This window comes from Orcinus orca, chromosome 20 (assembly GCF_937001465.1).
Source record: "Orcinus orca chromosome 20, mOrcOrc1.1, whole genome shotgun sequence".
NCBI classification, from domain to species: domain Eukaryota; kingdom Metazoa; phylum Chordata; class Mammalia; order Artiodactyla; family Delphinidae; genus Orcinus; species Orcinus orca.
The window spans coordinates 51,371,379-51,398,774 of NC_064578.1; the positions used below are offsets into that span (position 1 = coordinate 51,371,379).

The following is a 27,396-nucleotide window of genomic DNA, read 5'->3' on the forward strand; positions in this document are numbered from 1 at the left end:
AAGGAACCAACTCTGCCGACACCTTGATCTTGGACATCTAGCCTCCAGAACTGACACAATAAAGTCTGGTTTAAGCCACTCAATTTGTGGAACTTTGTTACAGCAGCCCTAGTGAGCTAATACACCCCTTCACCCTCAGACCCAGGAAGTCCAGGCCCCCAGCCCCCTCCTCCCTCAGACCCAGGAGCCTAGGCTCTCACTGCCTAACCTGGCTGGGTTCCATGCAGCACCCACCCTGGGCAGACATGTTACAAGATCAGTTCAAGAACCACCAGATCTATCAGAAGTGGCAGTAGGGGACAGAGGCAAAACCTAATCCTCTCATTCGCTCTTTCTCCATCGCCCACAACTTACATGTGACCCTGATGCTCTCATCATCTTAATTCCTAAGCCAGGAGTCCACACAGCATCCCAGCTGGGTCCCCACTCCTGCCCCCTTCCCTCCTCCCTCATCCAAACTGCTTCCTTCCTATACACAAATGAATCTGGTACCAAGGTGACGGCGGGTGGGGGTGGGAGGAAGACAGGTTGAAGCCAGGAGATCAGAGATGCAATGACAGACCCAGTCAGAAGAAAAAAAGACAAAGATGGAGACAGAATCAGTCAAGAGACCAGGACAAATTGAGAAAAAAGAAATCGAGACAAAAAACCCGTGGCAGAAAGACATAATAGAGACAAGAAGGTGACGGGGACACGCAGACAAGGAGAAAGAAGTAGAGATGGGGTGATACTCAGACGAAGAAATAGATGAGAAGAAAGAGGCTGAAGACATGGGATGGGAAAACAAAGACAGAACTGGGACCGGGTGAAATAGGGAGATAAAGGGACAAAAAACAGAGAGAAATTTGAATGGAGAGGTTCCATTAGGGGGAAGGCAAGAGAATGTCAGACAGGTGGGTGGTCACATGAAGAAACAGGTAAACTGAGGCACAGTTACCATGGGCAGGGAGATAGATTCTGACCCTCGAGGCAGAGGGTCTGTGCCTCGAGGCACAGGCAGTGCCGTTCTGAGGTGTGTGGGATGTGGCCATGATCCAGTGTGGGTGCTGGCAGGTCATTTCTGAGCATTTTCCTCACCAGCACTGGCCCTGGGACAGCTTCTGGCCACCTTGCAGAAACCCAGCTCTGACCATAACCTGCCACCTTCCCGAACCCTCGCCGGCTCCTCGTCACCTCCTGAACTGTAAGTTGAGGCTGCAGCAGAAGTTGGTGATGCCGACACCAGACTGAGATCCAGAGAAGCGGAGAAGCCGGGGGTCTCGCTGCCACACAGGCATTTCTGCCTTTCTGAGCCTCGATGTTCCTGTCAGATGGGGCTGTGAGGATGGCCATATCTCCTGGACAGCACCCGGTCCCTGCAGCCTCCCCTCTTCATCTCCCGAAACACACACATGCCCCACGTTCCTCCAAAAAGTTGTTTTTTGTCTTTTTTAAATAATGTGAAAATGCCACGCGAAGGTTTGAACCAGAGGCCCCTCCAGGGGCCAGGCTGGGGTGGGAAAGGGGAGACGCGAGATGGGAGGGTCCAGGTCCCTGAAGCCTTCGGCCCCTGTCTGGGGCTGGGAGTGGGTGAGGAGGGGCCTCCACTGTGCAGAGGGGCTCCAGGCCCTAAAGAGTTCAGTTCAGTTCCGAGAAAGGCGGCTCTCCAGGGAGGGGTGAGGGGCTTCCTGCCTCATTTGGCACCGAGGGGGTCAAGGGGCTCAGGGGAGCCGTCTGGGGGGCTGGGGGGCGGAGGGCCAGGGCCTCCTGTTTGGCACATGGTGGGGGAGGGGGAGGGCCCGGTCTCGGGGGCCTCCCCGGAGGCGGCGTCTGTGGTGGTGGCAGTGGCTCCATCGTCCACAGAGGATTCTACTCTCAACCCCTCTTCTGGGGGTGCAGGGGGGTCAAGTCTTCGGGGAGTCAGTTCTCCACGGGGCCTGAGGATGGAGGGAGAGGAGAGAGAAATGGAATTACTGGGCAGAAAGGCTCATGGCTTCTGGCTTGCCGATGGGAGTGAAAACCAAGCCCTCACCATGGGGAGCGCCCCACCTGATCTGCTCTGTCCTTTTTCTGTCATTTACTCCCGCCCCCGACTCACTCTGCTCCAGCCACAGTGCTCTGCTTCCTTGCTCTTCCTCCAAGCACAGTCCTACCCCAGGGCCTTTGCACTGGCTGTTCCAACTGCCTAGCATGCCCTTAGCCCTTCCCATAGAACTCAGGCCTCCGTTGCCATGCCCCCTCTTCAGGGGTCTTCTCCGGGCCATTCTCAGTCAAGCAGTCGTCCCCCTCACCCCCCAAGGTCATTCTATCTCACTGCACTATAGTGGGGGGAGGGGTTGTTTGTTTTTTTTGGCGGCGCCGCATGGCTTGTGGGATCTTAGTTCCCCGACCAGGGATTTCACCTCGGCCGTGAAAGCACTGAGTCCTAACCACTGGACTGCCAGGGAATTCCCTTCCACTATAGTTATTTTCTTTCACATTTCTCCTCTGGGATAATCTCAGTCATTGTCCAAGAGCTAGCTTCCTGTCTGCTTGCCCCTCTAGACTGGAAGATCAGAGAGGATGGGACTGCATTTGGTCACTGCTGCACCCCCAGCACCCAGTAGAGGCCCTGCAGAAAGTGCCGTCCCACCAGACTTTCCCACCATGATCCCTTCTCTCCCGGCAGAAGGAGAGCCTCCCACCCATACAACAGATCCAGAAAACCAAGGTCTGTGGGGTGGAGACTCTCAACCAGGGCTGCCCACCGGGCACCCTCCCACTCCACCTCCCACTTCTCACCTGAGTGGCCTGGGTCAAGTCATTGCCCTCACTTCCAGTCCCTGAGCCTCGGTTTCCCTCCCTTTAAATGGGGAGCATGACCCTCGTGTCCTTTTCAAAGGAGGAGGGAAACTCTGAGATTCCTGGCATCACTCAGCACCCAGGGAACGTGTGTGAAGTGGGCAGAGCCACCCCCCAGCCGTGGTCTTGAAACCGGCTCAGCAGCTTCCCAGCCCAGCTGCGGAATAGCTAAGGACTGAGTAAAGGGATTTGGGATTTTGTGTGATCGGGCCCTCCCTCTCCTCTCCAGGTGAACAAAAAGGTGAAGTCATCCTGGATTGCTGGCCCTATGGGCCTCAGCCCTGACTCAACACTTGGCTGGTGTCCCCACGCCCTGGAACCCACCTCACCCTGTCCTCTTGGGGGCCTCTGAGAAGACCTCTGGGAGGAAGTGACATTTGGGGGTGAAACCTGAGGATGTTGCCAAGTGAAGGGTCAACCCTCAGCCCATCCCTCCTGCCCTTGACTCTGTATGTCCTCTCCTCTCCCCCCTGGAGCCTTGCCTGGCCTCCTCCCCAGCCTCCCTGCCTCCACTGGCCCCCACAAGGCCCGGGAGAAGTCTTCCTACACCCGGGGCTGATGCTGCCCCTCCCCAGCTCACACTCCTCCCGTGGCTCCCTAGTGCCCCCAGGACAAAGTCCCCACCCCTCAGCTTACCCTCAAGCCCTGTGGGGTCTGTCCTGCTCTCTCTCACTTCCCACACCCACCCCCCTCCACCCAACTCTGCAAGTAACCTCCAGACACACCCGCTTCCCTTCTGTTCCATGAATCAGCCAAGCTCTCTCCTGCCTCAGGCCCTCTGCAAGCTGTCCTGTCTGCTAGCACGCTGTCCCCTTCCCCTTCACCTAGTTAACGACAACCAACCCTTCAAGTCCCCGGTTAAAGGACCCTTCCATCACCGAGGACACAAAGCCCTTTCCTCTTGTCATCTGCTTTCTCAGCAACCCTGAGTTGGCACTTATTCACTTACTGTGGGACTGTGGGGCAGTGCTGTGGGTAGGGCGGAGGGGGGCTCATTGATCTTGCCCAGCACGGAATCCCACAAGCCCAGTACAGCCGATGCAAGCATCTACTTCATTAAACGCAGTAACAGCTACCAGTTAAAGACCACTGCAGCTTGCAAGGGGACGATTAAGCCATTCAATCCCCTTAACAAACTTAGGAGTTAGATCCTGTTATCCTCCTCGTTCTACAGAAACTGAGGTACTACAGAGAGGGAAAGCGACTTGCCCTAGGTCACCCAGCCAAGAAGTGGCAGGGCCAACACCTGAACTCGGGCACAGTGTAGGGGAGCAGGTATGGAGTCCCCCCTGAAAAGAGCCAGTTGCACCTTCCCTCTACTTAGTTCTGTCCTCTGGGAACACCTCCACCCGCCTGGCCCAGTGCAAGCCCTGTATGCAGGGATGTTCTCCTAAGGTGGTGGTGAGGATTACCATTATGGCGTAAGTGAAACGCAAGAAAGGTACCTGACAAATGCTGACTACTGGAGTGGACACAGACTCAGAGGCCAGGCAGCCAGGGTTTGTGCCCCGGCTCCTCATGCCTCTCTGTGCCTCAGTTTTCTCTTCTGTAAAATGGAGATGAGACTAGAATACACCCCATGGAATCATAGGGAGGATTAAATGGGGTAAGATGTTGCAAGCACATTCTAGGGTCTGTGAGAGTGCTTGCTGTTATTGCTATGGTGCTCCCTGGCCATGTCCTCTCTGCTCTGGTTCATGCTAACCAGCTTTGAGCCCCCTGGTTTCCTCTGGCTTCTTGTCTGCCTCTGATCAACCTATGCCCCCCAAAGGAGATGGGATCAAGACCCACCAGGTACCAGACAGGAATCTTAGCACAAAGATGGGGCAAAGAGCGGAAAGAAAAAGAAAGAAAGAAAGAGAGGGAGGGAGGGAGGGAGGGAGAGAGAGAGGGAGAAAGAAAGACAGAAAGAAAGAAAGAAAGAAAGAAAGAAAGAAAGAAAGAAAGAAAAGAAAAGAAAAGAAAAGAAAGAAAGAAATGATTTGGGGCTTCCCTGGCGGTCCAGTGGTTAAGGGGGCGCGGGTTCCATCCCTGGTCGGTGAACTAAGATCCCACATGCCAAGGGACGTGGCCAAAAAAAAAAAAAAAAAAAGATGGGCAAGACTCAGAGGGGATCCTTACAGAAGGGAAACTGAGGCTCAGGGAAGGGCGTGATTGCCCAAGCCCATCTGATGGACACCTCTTGGTCTGAGCGGGTTCCAGAGGTGGGTGGGGTTTCACTGGTGAGCAGCCAGACTGAGAGAGGGGAAGGAAGAAACTGGGAGAGAGGCAAAGAAATTCAGCGAGATGGGGACAAGAAAGTGGGAGAGACAGATGGGGAGAGATTGGCAGACGTGGGGCAGGACCAAGGGTCTGAAGCACGATACCTGCGGGCCGGGCGTCGGGGGCCCGGGCGGGGGGCCCCGGGGTCTCCAGCGCAGGCGAGACGGAGAAGCGGGAGAAGCACAGGGGGGGGCCTGGAGGGGGGAGGAGGGGGAAATCCTCCGCCCACTCGAAACTGCCTCCTAGCATTGGGGGCGGGGGGGGTGAGGAGGGAGAGGAGAGGACGCGGTCAGACTCTCAGTCACTTCTTCAGCCCTCCGACCCCGCCCCTCAGCAGGCCCCGCCCCGACGCTGCCCTTCCCATAGACCCCGCCCCCAACTCTGCCCCGCCCCGGCCCTCACCAAAGCCGCTGTCGTTGCTGGGAAACCCATCTCCGGGGGTGGCGGAGTGGGGAAGCGTCGGGGGCGCTGGGGGCGTTGACGGGTCCGTGTCCCCCTCGGGGGGGCCCTGGACACTCAGCTCGTTGGTTGGCGTCTCCTATGAAGGCATATTAGGGGAGGCAAGAGGGGGTGAACCGTCACATCGCACTCACTACATCCCAACAAGCAACAAACCCCGCTAACATTTCTGGGGCTTCAGGCATCCCAATTTACAATCGCTCTCTCTGAAGATCCCCTAATCTGCCTTCGAAGCCTCAGGCCAGCTTTAACCTCCCCCGGCCTGAAGCTCCTCCCCCGACCACGGAGTCCCGCCCACAGCTAAGCAGTCCACTGCAGGAATTCTCTCCCGGCTCCTTAACGCGCTGCCTCCACGGAAGCCCCTAACCCAGGACTGTCTCCGTAAGTCCCGTCCCGTCTCCATGACCCTTACTCACGTCCTAGATCTCGGCCACAGGCGTCCAAGTGCGGGCCCCACAACTACCTGTTCCTATGGTCCTCCAAACCCTTAACCCATTTGGAGCATCTCCGGACCCTCCCGCGAGCCCCTAAGCCCCGCCCTCTGAAGAGGCCCCGCTCCAGTTTGTTTCAGTGCCCTAGGCCTCAGCTCTTGACCCTGTTCTCACTCATCTCAGAACCTTAGTATGCCCCGCCCCAGGTTCATCTAGACACGGCCCCAGTCCACAAGCACTACACCGCCCTGTTTTTCTCTTCAACACTAACCTCCCAGGCTAGTTACTTTTAACACAATCCCCAACCCATCTCTCTTAGCCCCGCCCCAGTTCATTAGCTGTGTCCCATCCCTGAACCCACTACTGCACTTAGTATCTTAACACTACAAGCAGCATCTCTTTAAGCCCTACCTGCAGCTTATCCATGGCCCACCCCTAGTGGATAAGATCCCCTCCATCCTGAGCCGGCCCCTCGGCCTCCACAACATTAGAGCGCTGGTGCAGAAACCTCATCCCGAACTTCACTAGGCTCCGCCCCCACTTACAGACCACGCCCTAATCCTCTCACTTTCTCCTTAGCCTCTGACCACCAGGTACCGCGCTTTCCTTCCGGATCCGTTCTCATCTCCAGGCCTCTCCCTAGCCCTCCAGCACCTTCCCCCACCCCAGGCCCCACCTCTGCTCTGGACTCGGCCCTTCCCCTGGCCCCGCCCCATCCCCAGGCCCCGCCCTCACACTCAAGGACTCATCCTGCCCTGTTTCCCTAGCCAGTCTCTCCCCAGGCTCCGCCCTCACCCTGCAGGCCCCGCCCCTACTTGAGGCGCGGCCTTCCTCCAGGCCCAGCCCCATTCCCTGGCCCCGCCCTTACACTCAAGGCCTCATCTGGTCCTTCAAGTCCCGCCCCATTCCCTGGCCCGCCCTCACCCTGTAGACCCCGCCCCCAATCTAGGCGTGGTCTTCATCCAGGCCCCGCCCCTCCCTAGACCCAGCCCCGGGGTCCTGCGCGGGGGCAGCCCACCTGGTCGAAGAGGTAGACGGTCACGTCCCCGTGGAAGGAGACCATCTTGCGCTTCCTCTCCAGCTCGCTGTCCTCGGGTTCGTCGGCCCCGCGTGGAGACTTGAGCAGCCCCCGCAACGGGCGGGCCGCGTCCGTGTCGGCGCTGCTCACCACGACGGGCACCGGGGCTGCCCGCGCTCTCCCGGGGCCCCGCGGCCCCGCCAGCGCGCCCGCCGCTGCCGCCTCCTCGTCCTCCTCCTCGTCCTCGTCCTCGTCCTCCCCGTCCTCCTCCGACGGCCCCGACGCCCCCGCCCCGCCGGCCTCCCCGCCAGCTGCCCCGGCGTCCACGCCCTCCCACGGGGGTCGCCGCGGGCCCGGCCCCGGGAACGGCGTGAGCGTGAGCGGCGGCAGCGCCAGCGAGAGCCGCGAGAGCTTGGCTGCGAGGGGAGACACCCGGTGAGCTCCTGTTCCTGGGGAAACTGAGGCATGCCCTCCCGCCTAACTCTGTGTCCTTAGGTAATCTCAGCCACAGTCTGGGCCTGTTTCCACCCTTGTGAACCAAAAGGCTGCACTGGGGGTCTCCAAGCAGAAGGGTAGCGGTCTTCCCCCTACTCCAGTGCTTAACCCTCCCCGTGGCTCCCCAGTTCCCACAGCACAAAGCCCCAGTTTCTCCCGGGGCCACCAGGCCCGAGTGCCCTGGCTGTGCTGACCTCCCCTGGTTCTGTCCCCACCTCATTCTGGCTTGACCTCCATCCAACCACATGGGCCACATCCCCATTCCTCCCACCTCTGAGCCTTTGCATAGGCTGTTCCCTCTGCCTGGAACTTCCTTATCTAACTCAAGTCCTATTCATCGTCCAGCTCTGTCTGGACTTTCAAAGCCTTTGGAGATCTACCAAGAGGTCAGGCCAGGCAACCCGCTCTGCACCCCATAGTACCAAGCACCTCGCCTTCCTAGCGGTTGATCTCAGTATAGAACTGTAATTCTGTGGCAGTGTGATTAATGTTTGCCTTGCCACAGAACAGAGACTGAGTTGGGCTCATTCTGGCTGCGTTCCCAAACCCCAAGCACATAGAAGTACTCAGTCAATATTTGTGAATAAATGTTCCCTGCTACACAATGTTGACCAAGGTACCTACTTTCCCTTTTTGGCCCTCAATCGCCAGAAAATTGGGGTGTCTAGCCATCTCCAGGTCCTTTCCCTGCCCTAAGACTCCTTGATCTCAGCCTGCTGGGGGGGAAGGACTTCAGGTCCCTGGAGGAGGAAACCTCACTTCAAATCCCAAGCCTACCCTGCTCTCTTGCTGTGTGTCCCTGGGCAAGCAGATCCACCTCTCTGAGCCTCTGTTTCCTCACTGGTAAATGGAGGGGCCACTCATTCCTCCATTACTGCATAAGTGAGCTGTGTGCCAGGCCCTGTGGGGGGCGATGGTGGGGATGAGAAGAGGGTCAGGGCAGGGCAAGGAGAAAGATGTATGTGGACTGAGTCACTCTCCACCCCTCATTCACTCAACTCCAGCTTCACCAGCCTTTTGCTATTCCATGAACATGCCAAGTTAATGCCCATCTCAGTGTCCTCTACCTGAAACATCCTTCTCCCAGATGTCAACCTGGCTCACTTCCTTCATGTCTGCTCAGAAGTCACCTCCTCATTGAGGCCTTCCCTGACCACCCATCTCAAGGTGATGGGGTGGAGTGGGGCTTTATAGAGGAAGCTATCAAGGGCTGTGGATACCCAGAGGAAGGACAGGGTGACAGTCTTTTGAAATCAGGAAGGCTTCCCAGGGAAGGGGGAATTTGAGTGGGGTCATGAAGGATGAGTAGGAGTTCACTGGATTTAAAAAAAAAAAAAAAGAAAAGCATGCTATTCCCAGTCTCTTCGCACCCAACAACACCGACCCACCCCACCCCCGCTTCAGATCCTCTGAGGCATCTTAGTTGCTCATCCCCTGTCATTTTTATGCTGCCCAGGGTCTTTCCTGACACAGCTGGTTGCAAACTCCCCACAACAACCTTGAGGAAGTGGTAGTGTTCTAATGCCATGGGTTTGAGGAAGGAAGGTTCTGTGCTCAGTCCCCTTCCTGACCTTTCCCTCTTCAGCCTCAGGCTCCTCTGGCAAACAGAGAGAATAACCCTTCCCTCAAGTGTGGCTGTGAGGTTGCCAATATAAAACAGTCCCAGTCATTTATAACTTTCATACCAGTATTTAAGGAAATCAGGCCTCTGGATGATTCCAGTGGAACCACAGTCCCTATGTCCACATCTAAGCAGGGGCTGTTTATTTTACTCTCCATTTATCTTCTCTTAAATTGTCCCCTCTCTATGACAAACTATTTCCTGTGTTCCTATCAAAACTCAGTTTCCAGAAAAGGCCCTTCTACTAGGCTTTCAAGCCACCAGTACTGGGGTGGGCAGGGCAGGGTCTGAGGCTCCCTGGGTCTCAGCCCTGGACAGCTCAGGGCCTGGTGCACAGGAGGCCTGGCACAATAAATAGATGCCTCAGCTTGTTGGAAAGTTTAAACCAGAGATTACGCACTGGCAGCCCAGCCCACAGAAAGGCTTCTTTTGAGTGGTTTCAACCATTAATACACCCAGAACTCTGGCTTAAAGGGGGAAAGCAGCAGATTTGGCAACACCAGGTGGGCATTCCTGAATGGAGCTGAGAAGTAGCTGCATTTCCTCCCCAACTCCTACCCCACGTCTCCCAGCTCTCATTCATTCATTCATTCCCACCTGTCATTCATTCCCTTATACTGTCTGACCCCTGTGGGCATCTGAGTTTGCATCCCCTAGTTGACGTGAATTGTGATGTAACAGCAGGTGCTTAGAAGTGCCAGGCGTTGGGCCAAAGGCTTTGGAAGTCCTAACTCATTTAACCCTCGCAATCCTATTAGGTAGGCGCTATCCTTGTCATCCGTTTTTGGCAGATGGGGAAACTGAGGCACAGAGAAGGTCATCTGTCCAAGATCACAGCTAGGAAGGGGCAAAGCCAGGATTTGAGCCCAGGGAGTGTGGCTCTAGGGTCTGCACTTGTCACCATCAGGCTGACCTGTCTGGTACCTGGGAGCCTGAGCTTCTCAACTGCACCCTACATCTTGGAAGGAGCTGGGCCTCGGCCCCCAACCGCGCTCCCGTGCTCCCAGCAGCCTGCTCACCTTTGATCTGCTCGCTGTTCCCCTGAGGGGGTCCCAAGTCCAAGAACAGTCGTGGCATCTCGGGGCCCTTCCTCTCGGGCTTGGGGGGGTCCCCGTCTTCGTTGGGTGCTGTGTCTCCGCCGGCTCTGCTGTCTGGGACCCCGGGCTCTCCCTCGGAGGCTGCCTCCGGCCTGGCTCTCTGGGGCGCTGGCTCCGGCCTCGTCGGCTGTGCTTCCAGTGGTGGTGGAGGCGGCTGTGGCCTCGTGCTGTCGACCCATCCGGCCTTTGCGTCCACGCCGCTTCCGAGGCCGCCGCCGGGGGCCATCCCCATGCCCACTGGGGCTCGGACCCCACTCCCGAGGTCCAGCCTCCCAGCCCCGGGGGCTCTCGGTGCCCCCCCAGTCTCGGGGGCTCTCCTCTCGGTCCCGGGTTCCAGCACCCCGCTCCTGGGGGCTGGGCCAGTGGGGCCAGGGGCTGTCTCCCCGCCGTTCAGGGCCAAGACCACTGCGCCAGGTGCCAGGGCTCTCTCCAGCGAGGTCTCTGGGGCTGGCTCCCCGTTCATGGGGGCTGGAGCCCCACTCTCGGGCATCTTCTCCCAGGGCCCTGGGGCTCTCCAAGGCCCAGTCTCTGGCAGCCTCTCCGGGTTCCTGGGGAGTCTCAGGCCCCCATTCTCTGACACCTCCTCGATCTTTGGGGGTGTCAGGCCCCCATTCACCAGCACTTGCTCTTCTCTCGCCGGGGACCCCAGGCCCCCATTCTCCAGCACTTTCTCCTCCCTCCTTGGGGGTGGCAGCTCCCCATTCGCCAGCACTTGCTCTTCTCTCTCTGGGGACCCCGGGCTCCCATTCTCCGCCACCTTCTCCTCGACGCCCAGGGCTCTCTGTTCCCCGTTCTCCAGCACTGTCACCCCGTTCACGGGGAGGCTCGGGCCCTCTTGCGGGCTTGGGGCTTGCTTCCCGCTGTCCAGGACTGTGGGGCCCCTGCTTGGGCCCGGGGCTTTCTCTCGGTTCCCGGGGCCTCTCGCCGCCCTCCTGGGCCCTGTCTCGCGGGCGGCTGCCCCCTTCTCCCCCAGGAGCTTCCTTGTCACGTCCTCCCGCAGGGACATCAGCAACTGCTCGGTGCTCACTTGAACTACGAAGGTCGGCTTCTCCCGGGCCCCCAGGAGCGGGAGGGGACCCGGGTCTGGGGGTGGCCGGGGCGCTCCCGGGTCGGGGGGCTCGGGGGGAGCCCGTGGTCGAGGGACCCCTTCCTCCTCTGCTGCCCCCCCACCGGGGAAGGCTCCCTCGGGGGAAAAAGGGGTCTCGGTCTCGTAGCCGCTGTCGCCCGGTTTGGGGCCCGGAGACGACAGGCCTGAGCCGGGACTGGCCACGGCCGAGGGGGGGTCGGGGGACACGGCCGGGTCCGCGGGGGCCCGAGGAGGTGGCGGCGGCGGGGGGGGAGCGGGAGGTGGCCCCCGCCCGGGGTACTGGGGCGCCGCCGCCCCCATGAGGGGGTCCAGAAACTCGGGGGGGGCCGAGGCGGGGGGGTTCAGGGGCAGGTCGGCCAGGGAGCCCCGCTCCGCCCGCAGGGACGAGTCGTCCTCGGGGGGATGGGGGCAGCCAAGAGCAGGGTGGCCGCCCCAGCCGGCGACGGCCTCCCCCCGCTCCAGGGGCAGGCAGGAGCAGGCCCCCTCGCGGCTGCACAGGGGACAGGGTAGGGGGCCCCGGCGGCTGGGGCCCCCCCCAAGGCTGCTGCTGTCTTCCCCCGGGGAGCTGCCTTCCTCCTCCTCCTCCTCCTCTTCGGCCCACGGGGTGGCCCCCCGCTCCCCCAGCACCTCGGCGGGGTCTCCTGCCAGGGTCTCCCCGGCGCCCCGGCCCTCGGGGTCCCAGCCGCTCAGGAGGAAGCTGCCGGAGGCTGAGGACTGGGCCGGGAAGGGCCGGGCCGCCGGGAAGAGGGGGGAGGCCCAGGTCTCGGACACCAGCTGGGGGACCTCGGGGGGGGCCTGGGGGGCCTGGGGGGCAGGCACTCCTGGGTCCAGGGGGTCCCAGTCATTGGGGAAGAGGGGCTCTGGCGGGGAGCCATGCTCCTCGAGGCGGATGTAGTATTCGCTGCTCACGGAGGGGCTGCGGGCGCTGATGACCGGCAGCACGCTGGGCGTGGACAGCGCCTCGTAGAAGGGGTTAGAGGGGTTGGCGTGGGGGGCCGGGGGTGCGGACGCTGGCTGCCAGGTGGGTGCCCCCCCGCCCCGACCGGCCCCCCGCCGCGCCTTCTCCCACAGGCACTCAAGGTTGAGGCCACGGCTACTCTCGGTGACCGTGAGCACGTCGTCCGGGTCAGCCCCAGGGAAGCCATCCAGAAGGGGGAACGGAGAGGACAGGGTCCCCGGGCGGGGCACGCTGTGCTGCGGGGGCCAGGGCCAAGGGAAGGGACCATCTCGGGGGGGCGGCGGCGGCGGCGGGGGCCTTGGGGGCCGCTCGGAGAGCAGGTAGGTGAGCTGCAGTTGCAGATCAGAGGCCGAGGGGCGCTGGGCAGGCGGCCGCCAGCAGGACTGCAGGATGTCGTACCTGGGGGAGGGGGAGGAGGCAAGAGTGAGTAGGGCAGAGTCCTGGGGGGCGGGGGGGTCACTGGGGGTGGGCAGAGACCAGGAGAAAGTGGGGGGCAGAGACCCAGGGAGAAGAGGACCAAGACCCAGAGAGAGGGGGGAACAGAAACCAGAGAGAGGGAGACAGAGACCTAGAAGAAGAGAGGACAGCAAGGCACATGTGCAGAAATGAGGGTTAAGGTGGCCTTCGCGTTTGGGTTACAAGTTTTGGAATCAGAGACAAGCAAGCAGCAGGGGTCTTCTAGGGTTGGAGAAACCAGGTTCAAACACCAGCTGTCACTCCATGCCTCAGTTTCCCCGTTCCAAGTAGCAGATGCTGGTGGAAGGGGTGGGGACGTCCCCACTCCATTCTAGGGCTGGCAGCAAGTGGTGCAGTTGTGGAGGGGGGAGAGTGTGGAATGACGCGGAGGATTCTGGGATCATCCTGGGGTGGGAGGTGGAAGGTCAGGGGTCCGGGGTCAGGCCCCGCCCTCACCAGTAGTCCCCGTAGGGCAGCTTGAGCCTCGGCCTGGCCAGCTTGACGTGCTGCTGACGGACGACGAAGGCGAGGACCTCCTCGTCTGATAGGTGGCGGTAGGGCTGTGCCCCAAACTCAAACAGCTCCCATAGGGTCACCCCTAGGGACCTGCGGGGAGCAAAGGTCAGAGGAAGGTCATAGCCCTGCCCTGACGGGCCAGAGGGCCTCCCCTCCAGGCCTCAGTTGCCCCATCCGTAGAACCTGTGACCCTTCTGCCTTCCTTGCCCTCCTCGGCCCCCCCCCCCCGCCCCCGGCCCGGGCCCCTCACCAGATGTTGCTCTCGCGGCTCTGGTCCACCACCATGAAGGTCCCGTGCAGCTCCCCGAGGAGCTCGGGCGCTGCCCAGCGCAGCGGGATCCACAGGCGTTCGGGGGTCAGGTAGTAGTCCTCCTGGGTGTGGGCGGCACGGGGCGCGGTCAAGCAGGCCGGGACGCCCCCCGCCCCCTCCCAGCTCTGATGGAGGCCAGCCCTCACCTTGTAGTTGCTGTGCGCCAGCCCGTAGTCTCCGATGCGCACGGTGAGGTCGGAGGTCAGCAGGCAGTTGCGCAGGGCCAGGTCGCTGGGGGCGAGAGGGGCGAGGTAAGAGGCGGGTAGCTTGGGGAAGCCCGCCCCCCCTTCCTAGACCCCGCCCACTTTCCCGCACTGCTCCCCTTCCCTCTTCTTTTCCTCCCTCCTCCTCTCCTACCTTGACTCCTCCCCCTCCCCTGACTCCTCCCTCTCTTCTGTGACCCCCTCCTCCCTTCCTGACTCCTCCCCTACTCTCCTGACTCCGCCTCTTCCCCCTGACCCTCCTGGGCTTTCCCCCCTTTTTGTGTCTCCCACTCAAGCCTCCTTCCATCCTTAAACCCCTCCCCTGTGGCCTCACCATCCACCCCCGTAGCCTGGCCTCTTTCCCCTAAGTAGTCCCCTCCCCCCCATTCCTCCCGGTGGCTCCCAGGCTGCCACCTGTGCACATAGTTGTGGGAGTGGAGATGTGCCAGCCCGCGGGCGATCTCCAGGCCCATCCTCTGCAGTGTCCGCAGGTCTCGAGGGGGCAGCTCAGGGGACAGGCCCTCGGGGGGCCGCTGGGCCCGGAGGTAACGCTTCAGGTCCCCCTGGGAGAGAGGGCAGGGAGGGGTCAGCACCACCGCCCCCTCCCAGGCACCCACACCAGGCAATCCGAGGCGAGGATGGGATGACCTCTGCCCTCAGTGGGCAGCCCCCTCTGGGCCTCAGTTTCCCCTGCTGCTTAGAAGCGCACAGGAACAGCACCCACCCACCTCATGCGCTAGTTCAGGGTGCACCACCTGGGGAGTGAGTACTCATCTACAGAGATGGCAGTGCTTGTCACAGGTGTTGCTATGATGATGATGATGTCATTGCTGCAGATCCCTAGGAACTGCCCTGAGCCCTCACCCTGCCCAGCTCCCGGCTCTGCCTCCCCTGCCCCAGACCCTCACCAGTTGACAGAACTCCATAATCAGCAGAAAGGGCAGTGTCTCCACGCAGACGCCCAGGCACTGAAGGACGTTGGGGTGCTGCAGGCTCCTGCGAGGGGAAGGGGGTTGCCTGGGTCAGGAAACAGCCCCTTCCTTCCCACCCCAGCCCTCTGTCCCACCCCAACCTCCCAGCAAAACCAAACTGTTCCTTCAACCTCTTTGGTCTCAGTTGCCTTACTCCTTCCCCACATCCCCACCTCAGGACCACCCCACTGTCTCCCAGTCCCTGAGCCAGACCCCCAGGCACCTCCTTGCCCCTCCTTCTGGCTCGCCACCCCCTCAGCCTTTCTTCCTGCCCCCTGACTCTTCCCCCTCCCCTGCCCTCCCTACAGCCCCAGCTCAAGCCTCCTCACCTCCTGGACTCTCTTCTCAGCCTCCTGCCGGCCTCCCTGCCTCCAGTCTCTCCCTTCCAGTGTGTCCCTGACCTGATGCCCACCTGCTTATGACCCTCCATGGCTCCCTGGTACCCTGGGACAGAGCCTGGCTCAATCCTCGGTCTTTCCTGCCCCTCTGCCTTCCCCAGTATCATTCTTCACGCCTGTGTACCGCTCTCCAAACGCACAGGTGCCTGCTTAGGCTCCAAGCCTTTTGCATGTACGCTTCTCTCTGTGGAGAACACTCTCCTCTCATCAAAGTCCTCCTCATCCCTTAGTTTCAACATCATTTCCTCAAGAATTGTCACTGTCCCCTCCAACACTGGGGGATACCCCTCTTTTATCCTCACATTGTGGGTAAGAGTCAGGCTTGGGGGTCTGAATCCTGTCTCCTTCTTTCCCAAGTGTGTAACCTCACAGAAGTCATTTCACCTCTAGATCTGATCTAACACGGGAGCCACCGGCCATATATGACAACTGAGCTCTCGAAATGTGACAGAGGTAGCTGAGGAAAGACATTTTGAACTTGGTTACATTTTATTTAAGACGAATTTAAATAGCCATATGTGGCTAGTGCGTGCCAGCACGGGCCTAGAGAGAGACAGGCAAGGAAGCAAGTAAAAGGATGAAGTAATGACAAACTAGGATACGTGTTATGCAGAAAATACACAAGTTAACGTGACGGAGCATTCCAGGGTCCTCCTTAGGTGGGGGAGGGAGAGAGGGAGTGTGTGTGTGTGTGAGTGTGTATGTGTAAGGGAAGGCCTTTCTGTTCTGAGACCCAGGAAGGGCAAGGGTTCCCACCATCTGAAACTGGGGCTGGGTGAGGCAGGAGTGATATTCTAGACAGAGGGAACAGCAGGACGGCGGTCCTGTGGCAGGAAAGAAGCTGCCATGTGGGAGGGTCAGTGGGGAGACCGCGTGGCAGGGGGTGAGAGGGCTGGTGGCAGGAAGGGAACAGGGCTTGTGGGCTGTAGGGACCAGTGGGATTTTGTCCTGCAGGCCGCAGAAAACCATGGGAGGTTTCAGAGGAAGGGGCTAAGAAAATCTCTGGGCAAAGCTCACTTTTACAACCTTCTGATAAGAGGTCCCCGTGTATGCGCCCTTTCCATGACAGGGCACTCACTACCCCACAGGGCATTCATGTAACAAATGTTTATTTAATTCTTGTCTAGAAGCCCTTAGAGTGGAGGGGAGACCAGGCAAGGGAGGGACAGGGTCCTGCCTTCCCAGACCTCCCAGTCAAATGGGGGCAGAGGTGGGAGGACCCTGGTCTGTGATTCTGATTCTGTCCTTCCTCACGCACAAGCAGGGGCCTGAGGAAGGGAACCACCATGAGGTACCCAGTGCCTAAGACAGGGTCATCTCGCATCCTCTCAGCTGCCCTCTACATGAGGCTGCTCAGACTTCCTGGACTCACTTTCCAGATGAAAATACTGAGGTTCAGAGTGGAGAGGGGCAGGTCTCCAGCTCAGCTTCTGTGCTGTCCCCTCGCCTTCATCACACTGCCTTCATTTCCCCGGCTCTGTCCCAAGGAAGAACCTGAGGCTCAGGGAGGGAAACTCTCTGGACTGAGTGGCACAGCCAGGAAAAGGTAGATGGACGATTCGAATCCAGATCTGACCCCACACTGCACTCCTCCCACTTCCCAATGTTACCTCCCTGAGGCACAAACTCAGATATTTGGGCCTTCCGAGCCCCACATCCAGCGAGAAGTCCCCATACCTGTACGGCTGTGCTTCTGAGATGAACTTGCGCTGCTCCAGGGGCCCTGCGCTGGCTCGGAGCTCCTTTACCACCACCTGGGCTGGGGTGTAGTCCGAGAAAATCTCTCCCAGGATCACCTGATCAAGGGGGACCCAGGAGGCAGTGCCTGTGGTTTCCCCAGCCCCATCCCAGGGACCACCCTCCACCCCACCGTATGGCTCCCATCTTCCCCCTCTTTCCAGCCTCTTCCTTCAAATCCCACCACCCTCGTACTCCCACCAGAGGCGGGGTTAGAGACTCACAGGCCCAGAGTCCGATGGACGCAGGGACGGGTGGAAGGATGGACAGACGGACGCGTGGAGAGCCGGATGGCGAGGCGGAGTGGTCAATGGAGTGAGGAGGGAGGCGCTGACCGACAGGTGGCGGGGGGATGGAGTGGACGGGAGTGGGTGAGAGGTGAACAGAGGGGAGGGCAATGGGTGGGCTGAGGGGGGCAGGGGGACGAGGCAGGGGGCAGATGAGTAGTGGTGGGAGCAGGGGGGATGACACAGAACAGGAGCATCGCCCTGGATCGTATGCACCCTCCACCGCCCACCCCCAGCCCCACTTAATTACCTTCCCGAACCAGCCACTCCCAATCTCTTGCAGGTAGCTGAGGTGCTGGCGGCTAAGGCCCAGGGGGGTGGTCATGTCTGGTGGGGGGCAAAAGGGAGAGGCACCTGAGCCTCTCTCCCCTCCCAAGTGCCAACAACACCCCTCAATTCAGTGGGGACTGGGGTCAAAGCAGACACAACAAATCTGTTTTCATTGGCTGCCCCAACATTCCACGATGGGATCTCTGCCTCCTCATTGGCTGCCCACAAGGTTCCAACGTCCAATCTGTCCTTCCCTTTGGCATCCCAAGCTCCTATGACATGACTTCAGCCTGCCATCGGCTACCTCTGACATTAAGATCTAGGCTGACCTTACCATTGATTGCCCCACAAGAATCCCCAAATCTGGTTGTGGATGAAGCAATGGCTTCTACCAAGATGTTCTCTGACTTCCTTCAGGCTGCTTCCAAGATTCCGGGGCTCCCACCTCTGCCTTTCCCCTTGGCTGCCTTGGGCCTCTGCTCCCTGTTCCCTGAGGGAAAACTCTCAGGGCCTTCCACCCTGTCCCGTGGGGCCATGAGGCCCTAGTCAGGGTGCGGGGCAGTACCTGAGTGTGATGGCTGCGGGGCAGGCATCGGCAGGGAGACCTCGGCCAGAGGGAGAATGTAGACATCAGGCAGCGACTGTGAAGAGGAGGTCTCTTCGGCGGGGGGAGTGTACTCTCCAGAGCAATCCTCCCCTTCTGGGTTCTCAAACTCCTGGGGCCGGGAGGGGGGAGGGGGGGAGAACACAGGGCTGAGACATGCCATGGTCCTTCTCATCAATACTATCCCCATCTTTCTCATAACTGTCCCCCAATCCCAGTCCAATTCCCATCCCAAGGCTCTGGACCTTGCCATAACTTCAGGCCTGAAGGGCTCTCAGACTCGCTACGCCGCTCCCCCTCCTACCACCTGGATTGAGGGGGAAAGGACTTGCTGGCGTCTTCCTCCCGACCTTGAATCCCCTCATGCACCTCACCTTGAAGCCGACATCGCCCCGTTTGCAGCACAGACAGGTGAGGAGGAGGAAGATGAAGGCCAGCAGGCCAGAGCAGGAAATGAGGACCACGGCATAGGGAGGAGCCAGAGGGGCCCGGCCCAGGGCGAATCCATCTGTGGGCACAGGACTGGGCTGGGGTCCCGGCTTCAAGGCCCTGGTTCCCGGATTCCGTGCCCCTCCTCATCTAGCTAGTCTTCACTACAACTCCCATGATGCTCTGCAACCAGGGCCCCTTGGCAGAGGAGCCGGATGGCCCAGGGCATTGTGGGAGTTGTAGTTTGGGGCCTTCTCAAGTGGTTGGGTTGGGGGTGGGGTCCCTCCTCTCGCCCCAACCTGGGACTCCCCCCCATCACCTCACCCCCAGGCTTGGATGAATTTCAGTGAGGATTGAGGGAAGGAGGAGTAATAGTGGAGGCTGGAGCTCTCAGAATTTAAAATACGCTCCCACAACAGCCTTCTTACCCGCTGTTTGGGGAAGAGGATGAGCCCCCAACTGCAGGCTGGGAGAAGATTCTTGCCCCATGCCGGAACCTCCTAGTTACGGGGGTTGAGGCTTGTTTCTTTTAGGGACGCTTGGAGCACACACATGTCCTCTGTTCCCAACCCAAACCCCTGAGAAGGCAGCTCCGCAAGCCTTGGGTCTCCCCCAAAGCTAGAGACAGCCTCCAATGCTGTGTCCCCCTTAGAAACAGTATTCCTCCCCTCTGTCCCCAATTCTCCCAGAGGCCCTGTCCTTCCCCGGCTCCCTGCACACACCTGCACACATGCGTGTGCACACACACATGTTGCCCGAACGGACCCCCTCCCCACCCAGCCCCCAGCCTTCCTCCCACAGGCCCTGCTAACACAGGCACCGTCCCCGCGGCTCCCCAGGCCCTGGCTCGCTGCGGGAAGACGCCACACAGGTGATGGAGCCAGAGCCCCACAGACAGACCTCCAGGGCAGGCCGGGGTGGGGGTGGGGGCCGCTGGACAGCCGGATGGCCAGACAGACTTACCTGGGTGGGCCGGGGACGCCAGGCAGCCGGAGGTGGAGACGGCCGCGAGGAGGATGAGGGCGCCGGGGGCAGGCATCTTGTCGAGGATGGAAGGGAGGTGGAGGTGGTGGCGGCTGGGGAGGAGGGGGGGGCGGGCCCTCAGCCCCCAGCCATGGGGACCCGCGCGACCCTGGCCTCCCCCCAGCCCAGGAGAGGGGCAGGAGACTCAGGACAGGGGGAGGGAGGGGCTGCTTACTGGCTCAGGTACCCCCCTCCCCCTCTTTGAAGGGACAGACAGATGAAGGGATGGAGAGGCGGACAGGAGAGGAGCTGGGGAGCCGGGGTTGCTGGGGGGGAGAGGGTAGGATGGGGGGGGAGAATGAGGGCCCCGCCCCCGAGGGCAGCCGGGATTGGGGGAGCAGAGAGCCTGTCAGAGGAAGGGTGGGAGGAGGGAGGATGGAGGGAGGATGGAGCGTCGTCATGGCAACTGGCTCCCCAGTAGCATTGGCTGCCAGGAGGGAGGGGAGGGGGAGGGACAGACAGGGACCAGCAGACCCTTGTGTGGGGGGGACACAGGGCCCACAGTGCCTGGCCTGGACACTGCTGTGACATGCTACCAGCAGGGACACGTGTGCTCCGCGCCACGATGCAGATGTCAGGCAGGCACACACAGCCCACACACGGCTGACACACGTCGCAGAGACCCTCATAGACAAGCACATCACATACAAAGGTGGACAGCTATCGGCAGACGGGGACACGTACACGTCACACACAAAGACGCAGGGATGATAGGCTGCACTAAGAACGCACAGGCAGGCCGGCCCCCTGCACAGATGCACCCGGCCACGCAGGAACGTCAAATGCATCACAAAGACCCACACATGCCACAGACAAAGTAAAGCCCCAAATCCACAGACACACACGCCACAGACAAAGATCCACACAGACACCACGGTGACGTGTCAAGGTACAAAGTCACGAACACAGACATTCCACAGACAAATGGGCAACAAAGAAGACCCACAGACACACGCATCACAGACACAGATAAACACACACACATGCACATCATACAAATACTCAGACATCACTTGCACGGAGACATACACGTGACACACACTAACACAGACACAAGTATACCATGCACGAATATACACAGACACACAGCAGATACATGGAGAGACCTGCACATCACATATGCAACTACACACACACAACACACACACATATATAGATACAGATACATCAAAGACACACACGTCTCACACAGACCCATTTCACTCACATGAATACACAGAGACACATGTCACACACCCAGATACACATGTACAAGCACAACTCACACATGGATATAGACGCACGGCACATTCAAAGACTATACAAAGCTACAAAAGTCACCTACAAAAATACACATAAATATATTACACTGATACATACATATTACATACACATATACACAGTGACACACATTTTACATACAAGAAACACGCAGACACACACAACACAAGCACACACATTGAACACACAGATACACACATTGCGTACCTCAACATACCTGGGCACACACATCACAGATGTACACAAATTTCACACAAGGTTACAAAGACACAGTACCCCACCGTGGTCACATATCACATACACACAGGCATACAGAACACATACAAAGATACACACAGACACACGCATCACAAATACCCACATTTCCTATGAGGTTACATAGCCATTACACAACATAGGCACTTGCCTCATACAAAAGATACATGATCATAGTTTATTTATTTATTTTATGAGCATTTACTGCGAGCCAGGCATTGTTCTCAGCGCTTTACACATATTACTTTTAAATCCTGACATCTGCCTCCGAGACAGGTTCTTTTATCATTCCCATCGTACAGATGAGGAAACAGGCACAGCGAGGAGCAGACATCTGCCCCAAGGCAGCCGGGAAGTGGCAGATTGGGGACTGGAACTCGGTCCGTCAGGGACACAGACAAAACAGACAAGGACGCACACATCACGTGCCAGGCCGCCGCCGTCTCGGGGTCACCCTCCCCCACCCCCGCCCCCGCACAGCACCCCGAGCTGCAGACACACCGGAAGCACGGACGCCCACCCTGCGCGCGGACGTCTCTGTAGTCAGTGAGCCCCTGCGATGCGTCCCTCCCGGCTGAGGCTGGGCGGGAGCTGCGCATCTCAGGCGCAGTCTCACTACACACAGCGGAGGCGACCCAGACACCCCATCCCCAGAAGGCCCACCCCCGCCCCCCGCCCCCAGTAGGGGTCGAGGACCCACCGGGTCCAAAACGCGCAGCCGGCGCGCTCAGAACAGGCGACCCGAGGGGAGGGGGAGGGAGAGAGGTTCAGTGAGGCTCATTGGAGAAACTGAGGCAGGTTCATCAAGCCAGGAGGGGTGCTAGGGAGGGGGTGCCGGGACCAGGGCTGCAGGGTGGACTGACCATATGCAGGTAAAGAGTACGGAAGTGGGGGCTGGGGGATAAGGAAAGATGCAATTATCTGCCAGGGTGGCTGAAGGGCACAGACCCTGGAGAAAGCAGAGGCTCATGGGAAATGTAGTCCCAGCCCTGAGACTTGTGGGAAATGGAGTTCTGGTTCATCCAGAAGGGAGACTCGGGTTAATCGTCACCTTCCCCCGCCCGCGCCCCACCCAGAGGAAGCAGCGGGTAGGTGAAGGTAGCAGGAGGCGGGTCACAGCTGCCTGAGTCTTTGGAAATGACGTGGGCAGAACTCTTGAGTCCTAGGGAACGGCACAGGTGGGGTTGAAGTCCTAACTCTGTCCCTGGTTTGCTGTTTGTTCATTTATTCACTCAACAGACGTTCATTAAACCCACTGTGCTCAGCCAGACCCTATGCCAGAATTTGGGGGTGCAGCACGGAAGAAGTCAACCCCTTCCCTGCGTTGACTTTGGGTGTGGGTAGGTGCATGTCACAAGGACTTGTGGAAAGTCCTCTAGAGTTTTTCAGACTAAGAACAGTAAGCCATTACCGAGGGCTGGCATCAAGCTTTTGGGTTGTGACCAAAGTTTTTTGAAAAATAAGATAGAATAATCTAGAACATCTGGAGGAAATATATATATATTCCTCCTGCCCCCCTCCCCCCGCCCCTCCATTGGTCACAGGAAAAGAAACAAGAGAGTACACGATAATAGCTGAAATACCATCTGAGAGAAAGTGACATGAAACTGAGGCCCGTGGGAATGAGCCAGAGAAAAGGAGAGGGAACAGTGTGTTTGGGCAGAGGGAACTGCAAGTGCAAAGAGGAAGGTAGAAGGTGGCTATTGGGGAGGGGGAGGAATGAGCACAAATATTTAGTTTGTTCTCATCGCAGGCCAGACACTGATGCACACCCGCCCTCACCGGCCCCTTCCTAAGATGGAGGCAGACCCAAACACACCAGCCTCCTATTCACTTCTTGAGACCCGAAGGGCTGTCCAGCCTCAGAGCCACCCCCAGTGCTATTCCCTCTGCCCTAGTACTCTTTTTTTTTTTTTTTTTTTTGCCCTAGTACTCTTTGCCTTGCTCTCCTCCTACCTCTTTCCTTCCCCTCACATATCTGGGCTTTACTGTCACCTTTCAAGGAAAGCCTCCCCTGACTCCTCCCCCAACCTAAATTACATCCCTCCCATCCTCTTTCTTATTGCATTTAGCACTGTTAGAAGTTGCATGTCTGTGTTCCAGTTCCAGGGAAGTCCAAGAACTATACAATTTAAATGGGTGAATTGCATGGTATGTGAATTTTGTTTCAATAAAGCTGTTGAAAATTGCTTCAGAGGGCTTCCCTGGTGGCGCAGTGTTTGAGAATCTGCCTGCTAATGCAGGGGACACGGGTTCGAGCCCTGGTCTAGGAAGATCCCACATGCCGCGAAGCAACTAGGCCCGTGAGCCACAACTACTGAGCCTGCGCGTCTGGAGCCTGTGCTCCTCAACAAGAGAGGCTGTGATAGTGAGAGGCCCGTGCACCGCGATGAAGAGTGGCCCCCGCTTGCCACAACTAGAGAAAGCCCTCTCACAGAAACGAAGACCCAACACAGCAAACATTCTTGGGGGCCGTCTTGGAGGCTGCCTGCTGCAATCTGGGACCAATATCACATGGGGTGCAAATGGCTGAATATTATCCAGCCCTGTTTGTCTGTGACACTCAGCTTTCAGACCTATGGCTGAAATGTTCCCAGTGGCCAGTGACACTCCTGACAACCCCCGGGGGACCTGCTCTTTTCCCGTGACCTTGATGCCCTTTCTACATTCATCTGGCTGTCCCCATGTCATCTGGCTTTGAGCTTGGTGTGTTTTCACGTCTGCTATTAATTTAAATGAGTTAACATTTAAATGTTTTAAAAATTTAAATATGTTTTAAAAATTGGTTTAAAATTTAAATATTTAAATTTAAAAATTAAAAATTTAAATATTTAAATTAAATATTAATTTAAATGAGAGTCTATCCTCTGAATGCAGAGAATGAAAAGTTGTGGGTTTTGGGGCTTCCCTGGTGGTGCAGTGGTTGGGAGTCCGCCTGCCGATGCAGGGGACGCGGGTTCGTGCCCCGGTTCGGGAAGATCCCACATGCCGCGGAGCGGCTGGGCCCGTGAGCCATGGCCACTGAGCCTGCGCGTCCGGAGCCTGTGCTCCAAAACGGAAGAGGCCACAACAGTGAGAGGCCCGCGTACCGCAGAAAAAAAAAAAAAAAAAAAAAAAAAAAAGTGTGGGTTTTATGTACCTTTAGTATAAAGGGAAAAGAGTGCCTGCCTACAATGCTCCATTGGTTTGACAAAGGCACCTCGTCAAGTATGCCTTTCAGGAATTCAGAGCTGGCAGTCAAAACATGATTAGCAGCAGATAGGAGAATTCAGGGGCATGATTACATTGCTGGGTGGGGCTGCAGGGCAAAAGGGCCCCGGTTTTGTTTTGTTCTGTTTAAATCTGGTGCTGGATAATTGGTGTGTGTACTTAGAATTAATTCATGAAACTGTTCGCTTCTGAAATGTGTTCTGTTACATATGTACTTGGTAGTCCAAACTTTATAAAAAACTTTATTGCCAGGGAAGCAACTTATCAAGTAAGATAACTCATTAGTGTCTCAAGTATTTTAGAAACAGAAGTGCCTGGTGGTTATGTGAGGCAATTATACTCCAATAAAGATTTTTTTTTTTAAAAAAAAGAAGGGCCTGGTGGTTAAGAGCCTGGGCTGTCTGCTTTTGAATCCCTGCTGTGCCACCAAGGCTGTGTGGCTTTGGGTAAGTTACTTAACCTCTCTGACCCTTAATTTGTGTATCTATAAAATGAAGGTAATGCCTTTCGGGCAAAATTGCCTGAGATAAAGAGAGGAAAGCATTTAGTAGAATAGCTGTCACAGAGCAGATGTTGAATACACATACCACTGTTTTGTTTGTCATAGTTGTGATAAACGGGTAAAGAGATGGAAAATGCAGAACCACTATGCCAATAAAAAATGGTCAAAGGACATGAACGGAAAAGTCACAAGGCAGAAATACAGTGGATTACAAGGCTGTGGGAAAGCATTTACCCTCAGTATTAATTGTCTTAATGGTACGTATTGCTTTCTGAAATGCCCTATCCACTTAGTTATTTACTTATTTACTGTTCATTCATCTCCCCTCCCTTCATCCACTAGAATGAGTCTGTTTTGTTCATTGCTGCCTCTCCAATGCCCAGAACTGTGCCAGCCTTGTAGCAAGTGGTCAATAAATATTTACTGACTCAATGAATGAATATAGAAATGAAAGCAAGACTGAACTTTCTCTGACCAATAGTCAAGCTCTAATAAAATTATAACATTCAATAGGGAAGATGTGGTGACGCAAACTCTGCCTTACTGTGCTTATTGTAAACAAGTGGAAATTATTTTAATCTTTCTAGAAACTGAGTTGGCACTCGTACCCAGTAATTCCGTTTCTGGGACTCTGCGGGAAGGAAATAATGTAAGATCTGCACAAGAGTTTGTGCACAAAGGTTTTCTCTGTTGCATTATTTGTATCAGTAAAAAAAAATAGGTACAAAAGATATTTATAATACATTTATATATTTATAATAATAAGCTTTAGAGGAAAGGCTCTGTAAATCATGGAATAGCAATGTTATGGAATATTATGCAATCATTTTAAAGGAAAGGGAAACATGTTTTTGTGATATATTAAGTAAAAATAAGCAGAAAGTGGAAGTGCTGTGTAATGTATTCTCAACAAGAAATGGAAGAAAACGTTTCAATTTTAAATTATTGGAAGTCTCCATAGCCAGTAATGGGGTCAGAATCACCAGTGGTTTTGCTTTTCCATCTTTTGCTTATCTGTAGTTTCCAAATTTTCTACACAAACATGGATGCGATGTTTTTGGTAACCACAAAGAAAGAAAATCATTTTCAGAGAGAAGTCTTTACTTCCTCTGACCAGTCAGGGATTCAGTTCTGGTGATGGTGGAAGGAATCCAAAATGCAGAAACAGCGCTGGGCACAAACATAATTATGCCAGAGAAAACTTGGCAATGAACCAAATGTCCAACAAGAGGGAATTGAGGAAGTAAGTCATAATCCACCCAGAGAAACCTAGGGAGGCATTAAAAGTTATGTTTATGAAGAGCCTGAAGCAGCACGGCAAATATTTGTGTTGAAAACCGTGTGTAAAATAGCAAGATATAAAATGACACATGCAAAAAAGAGAAAAGAAAAAAATGACATAGGTAGTATCATCCCCTCTGTGTATGTTTGTATATACACTTATGTGTGTGTGTGTGTGTATATATATATATATATATATACACATACCCACACACACGTATACATACATAGTGTTTTTTATATACATATACACATACGTAACATAGAGGCACAGAGGGGATTTTATATACACACATACAGAGGGGAATGAACATATATATATAATGTATATATATATAATGTAAACATAAATGTATATACAGTTTTATATTATAAATTTATATTATAATTTTATATTATATTATACAAATTTATATTATAAATTTATATTAAATGTTTGTAGATTTATATTAAAAATTATATTATAAATTTTATATTTATATAAAATATTCATATGTATATATGAAATTAGGAGACAAAAACATGATGTTAACAATATAATTTTACAAAGATAAAAGCTTTAAAAATAAATATGTCAGAAAATGACTCCTGGTTATTTTTTGGTGGAGGACCCCTGGGGGTTAATCTTGCCTCTTCAACTTTATAGAGAAAGTCCCTTGGCCACTCCACGTCTTTCCTGGGGGACCAACTCTTTTTTTTTTTAAATAAATTTATTTATTTTTGGCTGCGTTGGGTCTTCGTTGCTGCCCCCGGGCTTTCTCTAGTTGCGGAGAGCGGGGGCTACTCTCCACTGTGGTGTGCGGGCTTCTCATTGCGGCGGCTTCTCATTGCGGCGGCTTCTCATTGCGGCGGCTTCTCATTGCGGCGGCTTCTCTCGTCGCGGAGCGTGGGCTCTAGGCGCACAAGCTTCAGTAGTTGTGGCGCACAGGCTTGGTTGCTCCGCGGCACGTGGGATCTTCCCGGACCAGGGCTTGGACCCGTATCCTCTGCATTGGCAGGCGGATTCTTAACCCCTGCGCCACCAGGGAAGTCCCTCCAGGGGGACCTATTCTTGTCTGTAGGATCAACCGTCTCCTCACGGTTTTTTTTCCCCTAGGTATTTCCCACATATTTAAATCTTCATAAATATACATTTTTGTAGGGTTTTTTCCACCTAAACATTGTATGGCGTCCTGGATGAATTGTCCTGCAACTTGCTTTTTTTTTTATTTTATTTTTTTAATTTTTTTTTCTGCAACTTGCTTTTATCACTTAATAATCCTCAGAGAACTTAATCTATCACCAGCACCATCTTGCGATTTTAACCTGCTGCATTGCATTTCATAGAAGGGCGAGTATCAGTTTATTTGATTATTCCCTTATTGGCAGCACCTAGGTGGTTTCAAATGCTTTTGCTGTGACCAACAGCAGCTCAGTTAACATACTTGCACATCCTG

General features: G+C 56.1%; 1 protein-coding gene across 2 annotated transcripts; it reads right to left on the minus strand.

The window, feature by feature from the left end:
- Window positions 1–1,401: 1,401 nt before the first annotated feature.
- On the minus strand, window positions 1,402–19,740 carry LMTK3 (lemur tyrosine kinase 3). 2 transcript variants are annotated; one of them, XM_033430575.2, is made up of 15 exons: window positions 19,393–19,740; window positions 18,375–18,508; window positions 17,962–18,112; window positions 17,377–17,453; window positions 16,780–16,898; window positions 14,642–14,729; window positions 14,148–14,296; window positions 13,677–13,761; window positions 13,471–13,592; window positions 13,161–13,310; window positions 10,126–12,647; window positions 6,991–7,406; window positions 5,485–5,620; window positions 5,187–5,324; window positions 1,402–1,916 (listed from the first exon to the last, which is right to left on the minus strand). In XM_033430575.2, the coding sequence occupies exons 1-15, from the start codon at window positions 19,466–19,468 to the stop codon at window positions 1,900–1,902; spliced, it is 4,380 nt and encodes a 1,459-aa protein (XP_033286466.1). In that variant the 5' UTR covers window positions 19,469–19,740; the 3' UTR covers window positions 1,402–1,899. The 2 variants fall into 2 exon arrangements, with proteins under 2 accessions (XP_033286466.1, XP_049559613.1); XM_049703656.1 differs by lacking the exon at window positions 5,187–5,324 and having other exon boundaries at window positions 1,757–1,916.
- Between the last annotated feature and the right edge of the window lie 7,656 nt (window positions 19,741–27,396).